The sequence below is a fragment of the Gopherus evgoodei genome, chromosome 2 (genome assembly GCF_007399415.2).
Source record: "Gopherus evgoodei ecotype Sinaloan lineage chromosome 2, rGopEvg1_v1.p, whole genome shotgun sequence".
Lineage (NCBI taxonomy): Eukaryota > Metazoa > Chordata > Testudines > Testudinidae > Gopherus > Gopherus evgoodei.
Genome location: NC_044323.1, coordinates 236,115,716 through 236,132,376, shown reverse-complemented (window position 1 = coordinate 236,132,376; position 16,661 = coordinate 236,115,716). Strand labels below are relative to the sequence as shown.

Genomic DNA, 16,661 nt, shown 5'->3' with positions numbered 1-16,661 from the left:
TTCTCCTGGAGATAGGATCGAAAAGCAGTCAGCTCTGGCTCTGACATGACATAGATGAAGCCAAAAGGTATCTTGGCTCCAGGTTCCAGCTCAATCAAACAATCATAGTCAAGCTGGAGTGGGAGAGCAGCCACATTCTTTTTCTCAAAAACATCCACATAGTCATGGTACTTTGCAGATAGGAGTTGGCTCTAATGGGGTTCCCTGCTGGGCCACAGCCTAAGCCCATGGACTCCTCAGCAGCATCCTGAACTCAGGATAGAGAGGTGCATCAAGACTCATCTGATGGTGCATGCAGGCAAAGTTGCTGACAGAATTCAGTGCGGAAACTGACTTTCTGCTCACACCGAAGGACATGCAGGTCATGAGTGGCCATCCATGAGATGCTGAGAATTATGAGGAAGTGTAGTAAGTGGAACACTCCAAACCAGAGGATCTCTCTATGGTCCTGGATAATGACTTCCAGGAGTACTGTTTCCAGTATTACTGGGTCTTAGGACAGGAGTGAGCCATCTATAGTTTCTAAAAGGTGAGGAGCCATTTTTGTTGCAGTGGGATGCCTAAGGCTTGTGCCATATCAGTGGCTATAAAACTATCCACAACCCCAGAGTCCACAAGCACCTACTAGGGGGTATTTTTAAGGTTGTCCCTGGGACATGCAAGCACACCTGGAGTTGCAAGTGCAGGGCTCATCATGCCTTGGACATGCTTCAGTAAGAAGTGGAGGCAGCTTGGGGATGGATATCCCTTGGTCCTCAAAATCATATGATGGGCTCCATCAATTTGCATAGGTTCTGGGACTGGGCCACAGATGGGTACTGGAATACATCCTCTCTTTATTTCAATCATGCAACTTTTGTCAATGCATATAGCAAGACTGATGAAGGCATCTAGATGAGTCAGGGTTTCCATGAGAACTAGTTCATCCTTGATCCCTTCTACCAATTCCGATGCAGATTACATGAGCGAGGCACCTTCATTCCATTCTGTATTGGAGATGAGTTGCCTAAAGTGGGTAGCTTAGGAGGCAACCGGTCCTTGCCCTTGCCATAGTTTTCATGGGGCTGCTTCCATCAAGTGAGCATGGGGTTGTCAAAAATAGAGAAGTGTTGGGCTCTGTTGTTCCATTAGGAGTGAAGCCCACTCCAGCACCTCTCCCATCAGGAGACTAATTATGAGTCCTACTTTAGCCTAGTCAATGGAGGAGAACTGTAGGTTGAGCAGGAACAGCAGGCGCCATTGGTTGAGGAAAGCCCTACATTTTTACGGCCTCCATTGTAATGCTCTGGGATGGGGACTGTTGGACCACAGTCTGGGCACCCTGTGGCACAGTGTTCTAGTCCCACAACCCGGCGGCTGCTCTCACAATAGCTAGTTCTTGGTGGTATACTGTGTCAGCTGGACCTACAACAGTGTTTTCATTGAGTAACTGGGGGGTCTGCACTCACAGGGTCTGTTTCTCAGATGAGAGCTGCACTACTTGTGTCTGCAACATGAGAAGTTCCTCCTGTGGGCGGGGGCAGCTCCAGGCACCAGCGCAGCAAGCGCGTGCCTGGGGCGGCAAGCTGCAGGGTGCGGTCTGTTGGTCGCTGTGAGGGAGGCAATCAGGCAGCCTTCGGCAACATGCCTGCAAGAGATCTGTCGGTCCCGTGGCTTCAGCTGCAATTTGGCGGCGGGTATGCTGAAGGTGCGGGACCGGCAGATCACCTGCACAAATGCCGCTGAATCCGCGTGACCAGACCTCCCACAGACGTGCCACCTAAGGCTGCCTGACTGCTGTGCTTGGGGCGGCAAAAAACATAAAGCTGCCCCTCCCTGCAGGCTGACAATCTATCCAGGTGGTCTAGTGCCCATTGGGACAATCTAAGTAGGGGACAACCCACTGCCTCCATGTCCCACAGGGACAGCTTTCTACATGGGTTAGTGGTAGTCCAGGATCCTGGGCAAAACGGAGTCAGGATTAGTAACAGGAGATTGGGATTCTGGAACTGAAGCCAGGGGTCAGAGCCAATATCAGGGTCCAAGAGTCATACTGAGTGTCAAGCTGGAGTCAGAGTCAGGAGTTAAGCTGAGGGACAGAGACAGAGACAGGAATCAGGCTGAGGGTCAATACCAGGAGTCAGGATATGTGTTGGGGTTTTAGGAGTCAATCAGTAGTCAGAATCCAAATAAGAGCTGAGATTAGTACCTGGAGTTCAGAAACAGAGCAGCAGGGCAGTCATGGCAGCTAGCTAGGGGTCCATATTGTTGCCTGGATACTTCCTGGTATGCCCCAGTGGCTTATAGAGAGACAAGGAGCCAATTTGGGATCACTAAGACCACCATCAGTCCAATTCCCCAAGGTGGAACTTCCCGTGGCATTGAACCTCTGGATTGTGGGTCACAGGAAGTGGCCAGGTTACAGTTGTTGCCAGGTGGTTGTGTGGGGATATTGGTTGCCTGCTATCAAGTCCTGCTGATCCTTATAGTCTTACTCTATATTTGAACAGCAAGAGTATTTTTTACCACTGTCTAAGTGGTTATTAATAAATAATCCACCATAAATCCTTCAAAAAGATTGAAAAAAGACTGAAAGACCCACTCCACACTTGTATGTATTCTTCCCTACACTATTAACTTAATCTAAAATAATACAAGAAAAAACTAGTTAAACATCTTTTTTTTTAAATTTCCAGACAGCTCCCTCTGTTTAGGTACACATTGAAATGATATACTGATTTTACCTTTGCCCTTTTCTAATCTCTTGGGGTGGTCCCTGTACCATCTGCCTGTTATGCAGAAGGAATTCAACAAACTGTAACAGTCAGCTTGCATAGAATTTACTTACCATGGTGCATAAACCCATTGTCACAAAGTCCTACACCAAAGATCATCGCTTCTTCCCTGGTCCGACAATCCCCCTGTTAAACCATAATAAACACTATGTAATAGAAGAGCATAAGAACATAAGAATGGCCATACTGGCTCAGACCAATGATCCATCAAGCCCAGTATCCTGTTGTCTGACAGTGGCCAGTACCAGATGCTTCAGAGGGAATGAACAGAACAGGGCAATTTATCAAGTGAACCATCCAGTCATTCACTCCCAGCCTCTGGAAGTCAGAGGTTTAGGGACATCCAAAGCATGAGGTTGTGTCCCTGACCATCTTATCTAATAACCATTGATGGACCTGACCTCCATGAATTTAGCTAACTCTTTCTTGAACCCAATTATACTTTTGGCCTTCACAACATCCCCTGGCAATGAGTTCCACAGATTGACTGTGTGTGGTATGAAGAAGTACTTCTTCATGTTTATTTTACGCTTGCTGTCTATTAATGTCATTGGGTACCCCCTGGTTCTTGTGTTATGTGAAGGGGTAACTAATACTTTCTTATTCACTTTTTCCACATCATTCATGATTTTATAGACCTCTATCATATCCTCCCTTAGTCACATAAGAACATAAGAATGAACAATAATGAATAATAATTAGAAAAATTGAACCTATTCTATCTTCATATCATACACAGAAATCACACTGGAACAGTGGAGAGCTGTGCACAAAGATCATGGGCTGATTATGCTCCTAGATAACACGTTTTCCATCATCTCAGTGATGATTGCCCCCGTTGTTATTAGCCACAATATTTTCTCATAAAACGGTGAATCTTTTTGTTAATATTACGTTGTTTATATACATTGAGTATTTATTGACAATCTTCAAAACTAAAGTTCATAAGAGATTCTCTGTTTTTTGAATCTTTTTCTGTTTCTAAAACTCATTTTGACAAATTATCTTCTTCATTCCATACATTGCCTACTTTATTTTCTATGCTCTTTCATCATCTTTGTGAATATATATGCTCACATCTATATTTAAACCTACTCAAAGAACCATGTTAACTTTTATTTATAATTCACATAACTTTCTGTTCCCAGGTATCCAACAAATACCCCAGTGTTGAAAAGCAGGGGTTCTTAAATCTGCTCTGTCATGCTATTCCCAAAGAAAACACTCATCATTCTTTTCACATTCTGCAGCCCCTCCATAACAGGAGTACATAATCAGACTCCAGAAAAGCAGCAAAGTTAGGAAAATATTGGTACAACTTGATTCAACAAAGACGTTTTTCCTATTTTCTTCCAATATAAACCACAACTTTGCCTAAAACAAAGTGAATTCCCTGGTTGTAAACTTCTCCCTGTTGCTTCCTTTTGTCCATTCAGTCAGTAATTTGCAGCTTCACACCACCATTCATTTTAACTATATACATTATTACACAAAATGCTAGCATTTTGAAAGCAGTAAGAAGCTAAGCAGCGTGAAAAATTGAAAGATCAATGTGCAACACAGGAAGATCAGCAACTGACCATGGACATCTGAATCTTGATGATTTACAGAATCAACAGGATATTTACATTAACTCTGTTCTAATAATTAGAACTTTAAAACAATGTATTTTCATTTTCTTCTATGTGATAAATTACAACTTTCCATTTTAGGAAGTTAAATTCATAATGCAGAAAAGTAAATCAACCCAGGGTAAATTTACCTGTGCAATTAGCCAGTCTATCAGTTTGTTAGCCATGACTACAGATTTATAGGTTCTTAGATGATAATCTTTATCCCTGTTTAAAAAAAAAAAGAGGAAAAAATCCTATGTTTTACACACAAATTGACACAAGCATGATCTATGTCGTTTTTTAATAGTTTTCTGTACCTTAAAAATAGAACTTCAGAAGCTGCCCTTAGATGGAGCAAGCCAAAGCCTACAGTGTAGGTAGGAGTGGGGAGGAGGGCTGGACTTGTCCCTAGGTAGCCAACAATGTTCCCTGGGTAAGGATAGGCATCATGTTACAAGCATGGGAGTGATTCTCAAAGTGAGATATATAGTGCTAACATGAATGTGAGTGTGCTACGTATGTGGTAAGCCTCTGAGCATGCCCAGAATGAACTAGATTCTTCCAGAAGCCTGAGTAAACTGTCCTGACAAACCTGATTCCTTCTTTCTTAGTGAAAATGACACTTGGGGCACTGTCTATACAAGGCAGCATGGGACAGTACACAGTACTTTAAAGTGCAGGTTGGACTCCCATCCTGCTGCTACTCTGGGTTTTGGGAGCAATCTCTCTACAATTTCTTCCCCACTAACACACCAGCTGAAACACAGGCTAGGATTTGGCTCTGTGTTTGTATACAGTAGCTACAGTATTCAAATGTATACATTTGTTCTAAATAAGTCACTAAGTACTTCACAGCTGGACTCACCTTATAACTGGAGTAAACAGACTGTGAAGACGACAGTATAATCTTACGCCCTGTTAAAGATATAGATATGTTTAAATCCACATTTACACTGAAGCAAATACCACTCAGTACATAGTCTGACAATACCTATTCATTCAAAATAATGCAAATAACTTGTATTTTAAAAATGTAGAACAGAAAAAGTGAACATTCATTTCATAGATATGTTTTCATGCACCAAAGTTATTTCTGAAGTGTAATAAGCCTCCAGATTACAAGACAAATAATATTTGTGACTAAATTATCATGGGCTTTTCTAAATAATCTTAGAAATCAGAGAGATAAGTAAAAATGAGTTACATAACTTTAGCACAGCATTAAAATATTTTTAACATACATTAGTTTAAAAGAAATATATGTTAAACTTTCACAGCTAAGATGACTTTCTGTGCAAATGAGGATTCCAAACAAACTGAATTACTAGAGAGGAGAAAAGTGAAGTATATTTATGAATATTGCCAGAAAATCAAATTGAACATGACCCACTGTATCCACAAGGAAGCCTAATAAAAATTAGATGTAAAACAGTTCAAAAGTTTTAAAACTTTTAATAAAGAGTCATATATATTTGGTTTCTAATGTTTTAATCACAAAATCCTCTTTAAAAGCATGTAATTATTCATAAACAGATTTAACAAAACAGCATTAAGATTATGGTACACTGTACAGTGGCAAAACAAAAGAAATGTAAAGTTTAGGCAGAAACTCTGCCATAGACTGCTGTATCTTCTAAGTCTGCATTGAGGGATACTCTTCATTTGAGACACTCTACATTAGGAAACATGTAACTGAAGAATCAGTGAAGCAGCTGTCCTAACTCAGTTGGCTGGGAGAAAACCTGAATGGTCCTAATTTTCCACTGGATTCGGACCATAGGATCACAAATTTAAAAACATCAAAGGGACTAAAGATGACTCTGTTGACTTTGTTTTATTCTTTCAATATATCCTTGGGGACAGTGTCAGGGTGGAGATCATACAACCTGCATGTTTCCATTAAAACATCAGGTGACTTTTGATAAACCAATATACCCTTCACACACTAAAGGAATACCAAAAGCCACTCTGATACAAACAAAAAGAAATTCTGGTTTATAATCCCATACTCTTTCTTTTCACTGAATATAAGTGGATTGAAAAATACAGTAAACTACTGTTTCTACTCCAGTCATTCAAAAAGGTGGGCATTTATATGTTTATGTAACATAGTAGCTCCCGGATAAAATAATTTTTAGAAACATATTTCTCAGTTTCTGTATTCAAAATATGGTTTGCAATAAGCCAAGAGCCAAAATCTGCCTACAGATACACATAATTAACTCTGATTCACATTAGATAGGTGCCAGGGACAGAGTTTTTCCTAACACAATGCATTTTGCTTGATTTTTAACTAGGACCTCTGTATATGACCCATTTTTAATGATAAGAGCAGTTTATACCTTGGAAATCACATCCTGCATTTCACTTCTTGGATAGTATGTTCCATCATCATAACGGAACCTGTAGAGCATGTGTTCAGGTTTGAACTGGTGCTTATCTGTAACTAATAATTATCAAGTGTTAGCCAAAGAATTCCAGCTTTCTGCACAGGCAGGAGATTAATTAAGGGTACAAACACAGTAATTCCCTGCAAGACAACCTCAAATACATTCAGTAATAAAGATATATCATGAATCTATAATTAAACATATGTTGCTGTTATTTAAGATGGAAAAGATCTACTTGAGTAATCAAATGTCAATATTTTTTAAACAGCAACAATACATAGAAAAACAAATTTCGTAGGCTGGGGCCAGATTGTTTCTAGCCCTTATGCTGATGCTTAGAGAGCGGGACAGGAATGTAAGATGCCTTTCCTACTTGCATTACCCATAAAAAGTCAGGCGGAATGGCAGGCCCTGCACTCTTAGGAGCACAAAGATTGCTCTGTCCTAACACCCCTCCCCACAAAGATTGCATAGCACCTCAAATCAGAAGGAAGGCATAGGCGGGAGCTTGAACCATAGTTCTACTGTCACCCACAAACACTAGCCAGCAGAGCTGACCAGTTTTGTGCAGGGTAGCAAATGACATCCCAAAAAGGAGCAGGTGCACAGTCTCCACAGATCCAAGAGCTTCAGGAGGCAAGATTATGGGGTTTTTAAATAGTCTCATGTATGAGATATATGGAGTATTTCCTGAAGTTTTTGCGTTGGCAATATTCCCATTACAGTTAACATCCTTGGAAAAGAGACCCTCATCTTAAATTTGTAAACAATCAGAGCAACATTGTTCCATTCTAAAAGAGAGAGATCCTAGTGCAGGGGTCGGCAACCTTTCAGAAGTGGTGTGCCGAGTCTTCATTTATTCGCTCTAATTTAAGGTTTCGCGTACCAGTAATACATTTCAACATTTTTAGAAGGTCTCTTTCTATAAGTCTATATTATATAACTAAACTATTGTTGTATGTAAAGTAAATAAGGTTTTTAAAATGTTTAAGAAGCTTCATTTAAAATTAAATTAAAATGCAGAGCCCCCCGGACCAGTGGCCAGGACCTGGGCAGTGTGAGTGCCACTGAAAATCAGCTCGTGTGCCGCCTTCGGCATGTGTGCCCTAGGTGGCCTACCCCTGGCCTAGAGCATACTAACCTACAACTTGGGAAACCTGGGTTTAATTCTCTTTCCTATCACAGACTTCCTTATGACCTTGAGCTAGGCTCTTAATTTCTCTGTGCCTCAGGTCTCCATCCATAAAATGGAGGCAATAATACTTCCCTACCTCACAGGGGTGTCTGAAGAATCCAGATATTAATGATTGTGAGGTGCTCAGAACTTTGGTAATGGGGTCATACATTAATATCAGTAGATTCAAATAGGGCCCATATTAAGGGCCAGTAGAGCACCAGGAAGCATGCCATAATAAATGCCTATTCTCTTTTACAGGGATGTTTAAGAAGACAGAGTGACATCCTGTATAATTACACAACTAATACATAAAACTCTGAGGCCAATTCTTGAAGTTCTTAATGAGTCTTTACCCAGGTAAAATTGACATTACCCTTAATGGAAGTTTTATCAGAGTGATGGCAACATTTATTCCATACATCTCATGCACAAAATTGTTAAAAATCTAATCTGGCTATCTTGATAATCTTATAAATTATCATTTATAAATGTTCTCTCAACCTGATCTCTCACTCAGCCATTGAAATTTTTATTTTTTCTATATAGGTGTTTTGTTTTGTTTTGTATCAGAGGGGTAGCCGTGTTAGTCTGGATCTGTAAAAGCAGCAAAGAGTCCTGTGGCACCTTATAGACTAACAGACATATTGGAGCATGAGTTTTTGTGGGTGAATACCCACTTCATTGTTGTCGTTGTTTTGTTTTGTTCTTTAATTAAGGTTAATTAAATGCACAGATGAGTCTAACTCTATAGTTCTTCCACAAAAAGAACTTTCACTGACGTAAAATGAACCATACATACAAAACTGAACTTATTAATGTCAGAATGACAAAAAAGAACCCTTCTAAATTTCTCAGTTTGCTAGGATATTTAGCAATGATGGTTCAGAAGTTTGGATAAACACCACAAAATACAGATGCTTATCCAAATTGCCCCAGATCTCTTGAGTTTGCAAAGCAGGTTGGAAATTTTGTGAAAACAGGCTCTCGTTCCCGTATATCTTGCTTCCAATTGTGTATGGAACTTGGAGATGCAAGGACATGGAAAAAAAATTAAAGAAAGTTCACAAGACTTTTTTGAACCTTTAAAAAATGGTGTGGTGCAAATTATAGCCTAATGTTTGATCTAGTTTTTCTTTCATCCAGAGTGTGTGGCATGATCCTAATATTTATCTAAGTAAATCAGCTAACCTTAAGAGTATTTTGGTAACTACAAAGCTCCTTATTATGTTGAAAGGAAACTTGCATTTATAATTAGCAAAGATAATTGATCCAGCAAGACAGTTCAGCCCACTAACTGATAATAATGAGTCCTCTCAAATGTCAAAGACAATGCTTCTAGGTAAGTTTAGCAAATGAATTTCTTCTTTGAGCAAGATTGGGGAAAAACAAGGAAAGAAAAATAAGTTTTTCATTACCACAGAATTTATATATCCACTAGGAAAACAATGTTCAGCACAGTAAGGGTCTGCACTATAAAAATAATGCCAGCACACTGAAAATAAATGACCAGCATAGCGACTATCTGAGTCTAGCAAAACCCCGTACAACATTTGTAATGCGCATAACAGCCAAACTTTCCCCCTCCCCCCCGTGAAAACAGATGGTTCATTCAACTTTATTTTAAGAATTCTATTTTCACTGAAACACAGCTGGATCCACACACTAATGAAAGTAGTATGTCTGGCTCAAACTTCCATGCTCAGATATAATACCCTTTCATTGTGAAATCATATAACATTCATTTAAGACTGTGTTGAAGGAATCTATTAGTGTATTTTGGATAAAATTTAAAAGATCAGTAGAAGAATTTTTGGCATCAAAACCTTTCTACTGACAAAAGTTCTATGTGTGTAGTAAACATACTACAGTCTGACATTTTGAATTATTGAAGAAATAGTATAGATCATTCACATTAAAATACAAAAAAACTATATGAAGAGAGATGAATAACCTGGATTTGTCTCCTTCTATTCTACATGTGTTCAGAGTACTCATAACCCACTATCACCCTGATCCTCACCTTTCCTTATCAGCCAAGGATATTGAAGAAGCAATAGCAAAGAACTGGAATGTCACCTGAAGCCCTCAGATTTCCTTGACCATTGTTAAATGGAAGATGAAGAAAAAAGCATTTCTGCATACTGCTGTTCTTTGGGTGCCCAGGAGCAGCAATTAATCCAAAAGGTCCACAAGGCTTTGACAAGTAGTGCAAAAATAATTAGAGTAGCCATGTACATTGCTAGCCATGTATACTCCTCAAACAAAATGGAAGCTTCCACAATGGCAGAGCCCAGCTGGCCCATGTAGCCTTGGTAGGCTCTGTATTGTAAAAGTGCCAGCGCTGAAGATTTGCCACCCTGTGAAAGGCCCAATGCAAAAATGACCCAGACAGCATTTGCCAACTTTGTTAAATCCACTCCTGCTTACTCACTCAGAAATTCATGTCAAGAAGAACACACCCTGCAGAACTTTTCCAGATTGCAAATCCTAATTTCTTTTACTCAGCCCCACTACCTAGCACCTCTTGTTGTGAGAAATCATCTTATTTCACAGAAAAGATCATCTGCAACTGGAATGGCCTCACGAGTCACTACAAACAACAAAACAAAACTAGGGCTAGAAATAACATCCTCCTTCCAAGAATCTGGGCTGTTCACAGTAGTAGTCATGGAGGCACTAATGGCAGCCAAGGTCACCACCTGTTACTCTGTCTCCTACTCCTCCTGGACGGTGAAAAACAGCACAGAATATGTGGGACCCCTACTAATAACAGCCAACACCTCCTTTGCCAAGGGGAATCTACCCCTCACCCAAAAACATGCAGTAGTCAGATCAATACTAAAGGAGCCATTGCTCAACAGTGGAGACACCACAAAGTATTGCCTAGCGTCAAACTTTTTAGAGATGCTAGCTACCTATAGTCCACAATGCCATGTGTCAGCTACCAGTGTTCTGTATCCCCTCAGTCACATTTTTGGAAAGGTACAGAGACTGTTCTTAAATATCTGGCAGAAGACTTGCTCCTGTCCATAGTCATAGGAAGAATACCCATACTCAAACTAGAAGGAAAAGGGACACACTTCAAAGAATTTATTTCAGACTGGAAATAAGGTACACATTTTTAACTTTGAGAGTAATTAACCAGTAGAACAAATTTACCAAGGGTCTTGGTGGATTCTCCATCACTGATAATCAAGATTGGATGTTTTTCTAAAAGATATATTCTGGGAATTATTTTGGGGAAATTCTATGGGATGTGTAATATAGGAGGTCATATTAGATGATCACAATGGTCACTTCTGGCCTTGGAATCAATGAATCTATGAACTTGCCTTCTCGATATCATCCAGGTATGATTCATTCCCCTCTACAGTTAAAGGGGCTAACATCTGGTCACTGTGGAGTTGTTTGTATACAGCACTGAAGTGATCAAGTATAGACCAGACCTAACCAGCAGGTTTTCACTAAAACTAACTATTACTTTTGACCTAGTTGAGGACTTGAAAGTTTCTCCTCCTGTATCCATGTACTGTGTCCCTGCATTCAAGAGAACGTCCAGCTGGTAGAGTGGGACTTGGGCACAAAACCCTACCTTGCTACACATGATAGAGATTGTGAGAAGACAGTCTCATAAAGGCAGGTACTGGTGAAAACTGAGTGGTATCCCACCTGTGTTTCAGCCTATCCTAGGTTCAGAGAATCCCTAAGACGTAGCACAAGTGAGTTCTAGTTGTGCTGCAGGTCCAACAAACAGTCATACTGTACACTCTTAATGGCTGGTCTGGTCATGCTGTGGTTCTGCCAGGACTTGCTACTCAGCCATCTGCTGCTTGAGGCACGGCTCACCATGATGGGGGCAGCCAGGCCAACCCTGAGAGGCTCTCTGACCCCGGGTGTCAGGTCACAGCTCCACTCACTCAATTTTGAGCTCCCTAGGGATTTTAGCAGTTGGGAGCAGGGAGCCAGGCCAGGATTTTGATGGAGAAGTCAGTCAAAATGCAAAGATCTCATTGGACAGCACTTTCAGAGGGCTGGACTCATCAATTGGATGTCACAATGTTGATGACACCATCTGTCTTGGATGTTCTATCAGGACCAGGCCCTGCCCCTCAGGTCACAATGTCAGGCTGGGCAATGGATAGAGACAGAGAGGCATAACAGATAAATGGGGACTGCCATTAAAGCATATGGCCTCCCACAAGGTAAAGTACAGCGAGAGCCTCTTGAAGGGACTTAAAAGAGGCTAGTGGAGATGATTGTCAGCTCTCCTGGGGCTCACTCTCTCTTTCTTTGTGTAGAAGAGGCTGGAGGACCTCCCTGATCCCAAATTAAGCAATGGGTCATTATCAGAGATAATGCAGAATTTTGATCTGGGTTTAGATTTCTGACACCCCAAAGGACAGACTGTTAGTTCTGGAGTTTTGGTTCAGTTCTTTATCAACATGGAGGTAATGAATTTTTAAAGGCAAACTCAGGTTCAGACTCAAAATCCCTGTTAAATTCAGGAGTGATGGGGTCCAGATCTCTGGTGAGTGAAGTGTGGAACTGGAGAGAAAATAGATGATGTGGGGACTGAATAAACCTAGAAAATTGGAAAAAGACAGACCTTGGGGTGGAGGGTCCCTTATTCAATTTACCCTCACATTCAGGGGCCATTTTTTTCATATCTCAAATGTCTTGGCCAAAAACGTTTCTGAAAAGAATAAAACCGTGGCCCATGTGAGTTTTTCTGGCCCCACTGCCTATGACTTTATGACATTCCCTCTAAAGGAAACAGGAAATAATTGCTGTAAAGGAAATAATAAGGACTTAGTTCTACTTGGAGTTGATGGGGATGTGCAAAAAGAATAGAATATTGGTCTGGGGAGAAATCAGCTGAAATGCAGCAATGTCCTCAGACAGGAGCAATTTTAAGAGGGTGCTACAATGGCAACAGTAGCCTTGGGATATCCCACTGGGAAAGACACCACCTTTCCATTGCCATCGCTCCCATCCGGGGCTCAGAATGGTGAAGGGACAAGTACAGTCAATAGTCCAGAAGAGCTTAGTACTTTTATTAAAATAATGTATTTTTCCACATTTCTATCTGTGCATAAGCATCCTTTGTGTGTGTGTATATGTACACAGAGAGAGAGAGAGAGAGAGAGAGAGATCAGAGCCTCTCAGCCAAGCCCAACAGACATGAAAGGGACACAGCTCAGCAAATGTGTTTTGCTCTGACACCACAATGCAAAGATCGGATGGAATTTTATTGCTTGTTTTTCTTGTTTTATTTATAATTTGTGAGCTGTTCAGGGCAGTGACATTTCAGATTTATGTTGTGTAGGCACCAAGCTCACTAAAGGCACTATCTCCAGGATTTGTATTAACTCAACCACTGTCCTGCATCCTTGCGTTTAGTGCCTGGAAAAGCGATCAAACCCCTCCCTTCCCCATTACATCCCTACCTTCTAGGCCATGGTGACAACAGGAAGCTCTTCATTGCCCTCGTCATGTTGAGATCTTGCAGTTCAGCATTGAAACAATGACTATTATCAAATCTCATGATTCAGGGGTTCAAATGGTCAGCTGCAGGGATCAGGAAGGATTTTTTTCCCCCTCTGATACACAATTGGCCAGATCCAGATTTTATGGGTTTTATTGCCTTCCTCTGAAACATCAGGTATTGTTCACAGCTGGAGGCAGCACAGCAGATGAGGTGGACTGATGCTCTGAGGTGATTCAGGTAATCTTTGTTCCCAGACGCTTGGCTGGCTGGTTTTTGTTCACGTGCTCAGGATCAAACTGATTGCCAGATTTGGGGATTTTTCAACCAGGTCAGATTAGCAGACTTTGGGGGTTTCCTGCTTTCCTTCGCAGCACTGAGCAGGATCACTTGTAAGGATCCTTTGGACATATCCCTCTTACTTAGTTCCCTGCCATTGCAGGGCCTTCAGGCATTGGTGGCCCCTCAGCATCTCCTGTTCATTCTCCACAGCACACAACAGGTATTTGGCTTGATTTGGTCCAGTAAAAATCCATGTGGAGAGATTCAGAAGTAAGTTGTCTGTTATCTCCCATTCCCCTCTGTTCTTCATGTCCTCCCACCCTAACCAAGCCTTCTGTGCCTTACTCCATTGCATTTAATTCTCTTCCTCTTTCTCCACCACTCTGCCTGGATGTCAGCAGGGGGGCAGTGGTGGCGGGCACTGAGACTACAGGAAAGACAGTTTCCTGCTCTCAATTCTCATGTTGGTGAGGCTGCAGCCTCTCACTACCAGAAGGAACAATTACAGGAAAATCCTATTTAGTCCTTGCATCCCAGGGCAATGTTCCATTGCTCTGTGGGGACAGTGCATGCACAGTCTGGCTGGCTGTGGTGGAATTTAGCATACTCAATTGAGCATGTGCAAATTGATTTTTCAGAAGGTTATAACTTGACTAAATTTGGGTGGCTTTTCTCAGGGATGGCAAAAAGCATATTCCTGACCCAAAGGCCACACCTCTGCCAAATTTCAGCTCCCTACTCCAAAGCAGTGAGGTGATCGAGCTTCCCTATGAAATAGCTGCAAAAATGTTTTTAACATGGGCAAAACAATGTATTTTTCCATAACCTCCATCTGCGACATGGCTGAAACATTTTCACTAAAATTTTTCTAAAATTGAAAAATTGGCCCAAGGAAGACACCCAACATGGACAATATCAGCATGAACAGTTAGGGTTTGGAAAAGTTATAAGCAACTGAAATCAAGGTCTTATAATGGAAAGTGTTAGGCAACTTTACCTATAGTTACACCTAAAACACTTGGCAAGCAATCAGGTAAGGCCTGATCCAACTCTCATTATATTCATTCTGAGTTGGATTGGATCGGATAAGACCTATACTGCTGTGAGGAAAAATATGGTGGGCTTACAACTTTGGCCAGGCTTTTAGGCCTAAACTTTGAATAAGCTTGTTTCTAGGCTTTGTTGAACTTTGGTTCAGCTTGTCTCTGTGTATAAGGGGCAGAGAGGAAAGGGACAGAGTGATGAGAGAGTGATGGAAAGTTGCTTCTGTGTGTCAAGAGGTAAAAGGATTCACAGTGAAAAGTTCCCGAAGCAGAACAATGGCTTTGTGTGTATAAAGGGCACAAGGGGGCAGAATAATAAAGTCCCCAAGTAGCATGATTTCCAATGGCCAGGCTTATAAAATATATAACCACAATAGTTGCGTTAGAAAGGTTGCTGACCACAAAAGAACAGACAGTGAGTAACGGGGGGGCCCTAGTGGGAGAAACACTTGTTTTTGCTTTTGTCCTATATTAATTTTGCAATGTATTCCAAATAAGGTAATTAATATGGAAGTATGTGTAATTTGTCTGTGGTTTTAATCTTTACAAGCTAGCTAAAATTTAAGGAGGGCAGAGTGGCTTGCAACCTTACATGGGGCCATGCTGTCTCTCCTTGCATATATGCTTGTATACAATAAAGAAGCCTCAGGCTGTCTGATCTAAAATCAACCGTGTGGTCAATTTTCCACAACTCTGCTGAGATATAGGTACTATAAGTACTTAGATGGGTTTAATCTGGAGAAATGTTACTTCCCTGTTTGTAGGGAAAAAAAATATTTTCAGGAATATGTATTAGTCGTCTGTCCCCTTTAAGTCAGAGGGAGGGGAAGAGTGGGGCCTGGGCCAGCCAACCCTGTTCAAAGGTATGGCAATGTTAAGAATCAATGTTCCACTTTGGGCTTGTCTACATGCAGAAGTAAGTGCAGAGTAAGTTAGGGTGTGAATTTAAAGCACAATAGCTAATCCACACTAACTCCCCTTGTGGACACTCTTACTGTGCACTTAACAGTGCACTCAGGCAGGTTAGCTTAGTAGACTACCAAAGTGTATTATGCTAATGAGTACAAAGCCACTCTTCATAGCCACATGGGAAGTTTGTGCACAGTAGCTAGTGTGTACCAGGTACTGCAGGCTTTTTCTCTATGTAGACTAGCCCTAAGGATCAACAGGCGAAGTTGAGAATGAAGTACAGGTGCCAGAGTCAAGTGACAGCCTCCTGACCATTACAAAGGCAGTGTTGCCAACTTGCATGGTTTTTTGAGTGTAGGGGGTTCTTAAAAGCCTTAACTGCTGCAATTGTGTTATTACCTCAGCTTTCAATTTCTAAGAAACCTCTGGCCCTCATTGCTGCAGAGAAGCCAGAAAACATGAACTCTAAAGTCTCCAACAACAGAAGGCAAATAAAAAGAACCCCACATTTATTGTTTTTCTTTAATCTCATGACTTTTTGGTGCCTAACTACAATTTTTGAATGCTTTGTGTTGGTAATATACAAAGGACTACTCTTGGCACAGGTGGGGGAGAGCCTAGAGTGAGGTGAGACCTGCAAGGAGGTCCCCTAAGGTAGAATCAGAACCTTGGTGGACTGGAGAAACCTGCCAGAAGTGAGAAAAAGACACAGAAAGGAGATCTATGGATATCTTCTTCCAAGAGTGAAGACATTTGAACCCAGAACTGAGGTTAAATACCCAAGGAAAAAGACTCTCCAGGGAGGCCAGGTTGGTACCTAGGAAGAGGCTCTGAGAAGAAAAGAAAGCAAGTTTGGCTTTGAATTATTGGGCAGATACCCTAGTTGTTTAGGGTTCACAGAAGTAGGTACCCTTAGTAGAAGGTAGGCATGCATGCCACTACCCTGTGAAGGACTTCACACTTCGATATTAACTACTGACAAACCAGT

The 16,661-nt window shown here is 41.2% G+C and overlaps 1 protein-coding gene across 1 annotated transcript in view; it reads right to left on the bottom strand.

Annotated features, from left to right (window-relative positions):
- The window catches only part of PREX2 (phosphatidylinositol-3,4,5-trisphosphate dependent Rac exchange factor 2), a 307,653-nt gene that overhangs the window by 152,404 nt on the left and 138,588 nt on the right, over positions 1-16,661 (bottom strand). Inside the window, 4 exon segments of the mRNA XM_030553242.1 lie at positions 2,828-2,900; positions 4,537-4,612; positions 5,253-5,302; positions 6,730-6,833. Of these exon segments, the coding sequence (XP_030409102.1) occupies positions 2,828-2,900; positions 4,537-4,612; positions 5,253-5,302; positions 6,730-6,833 (303 nt within the window).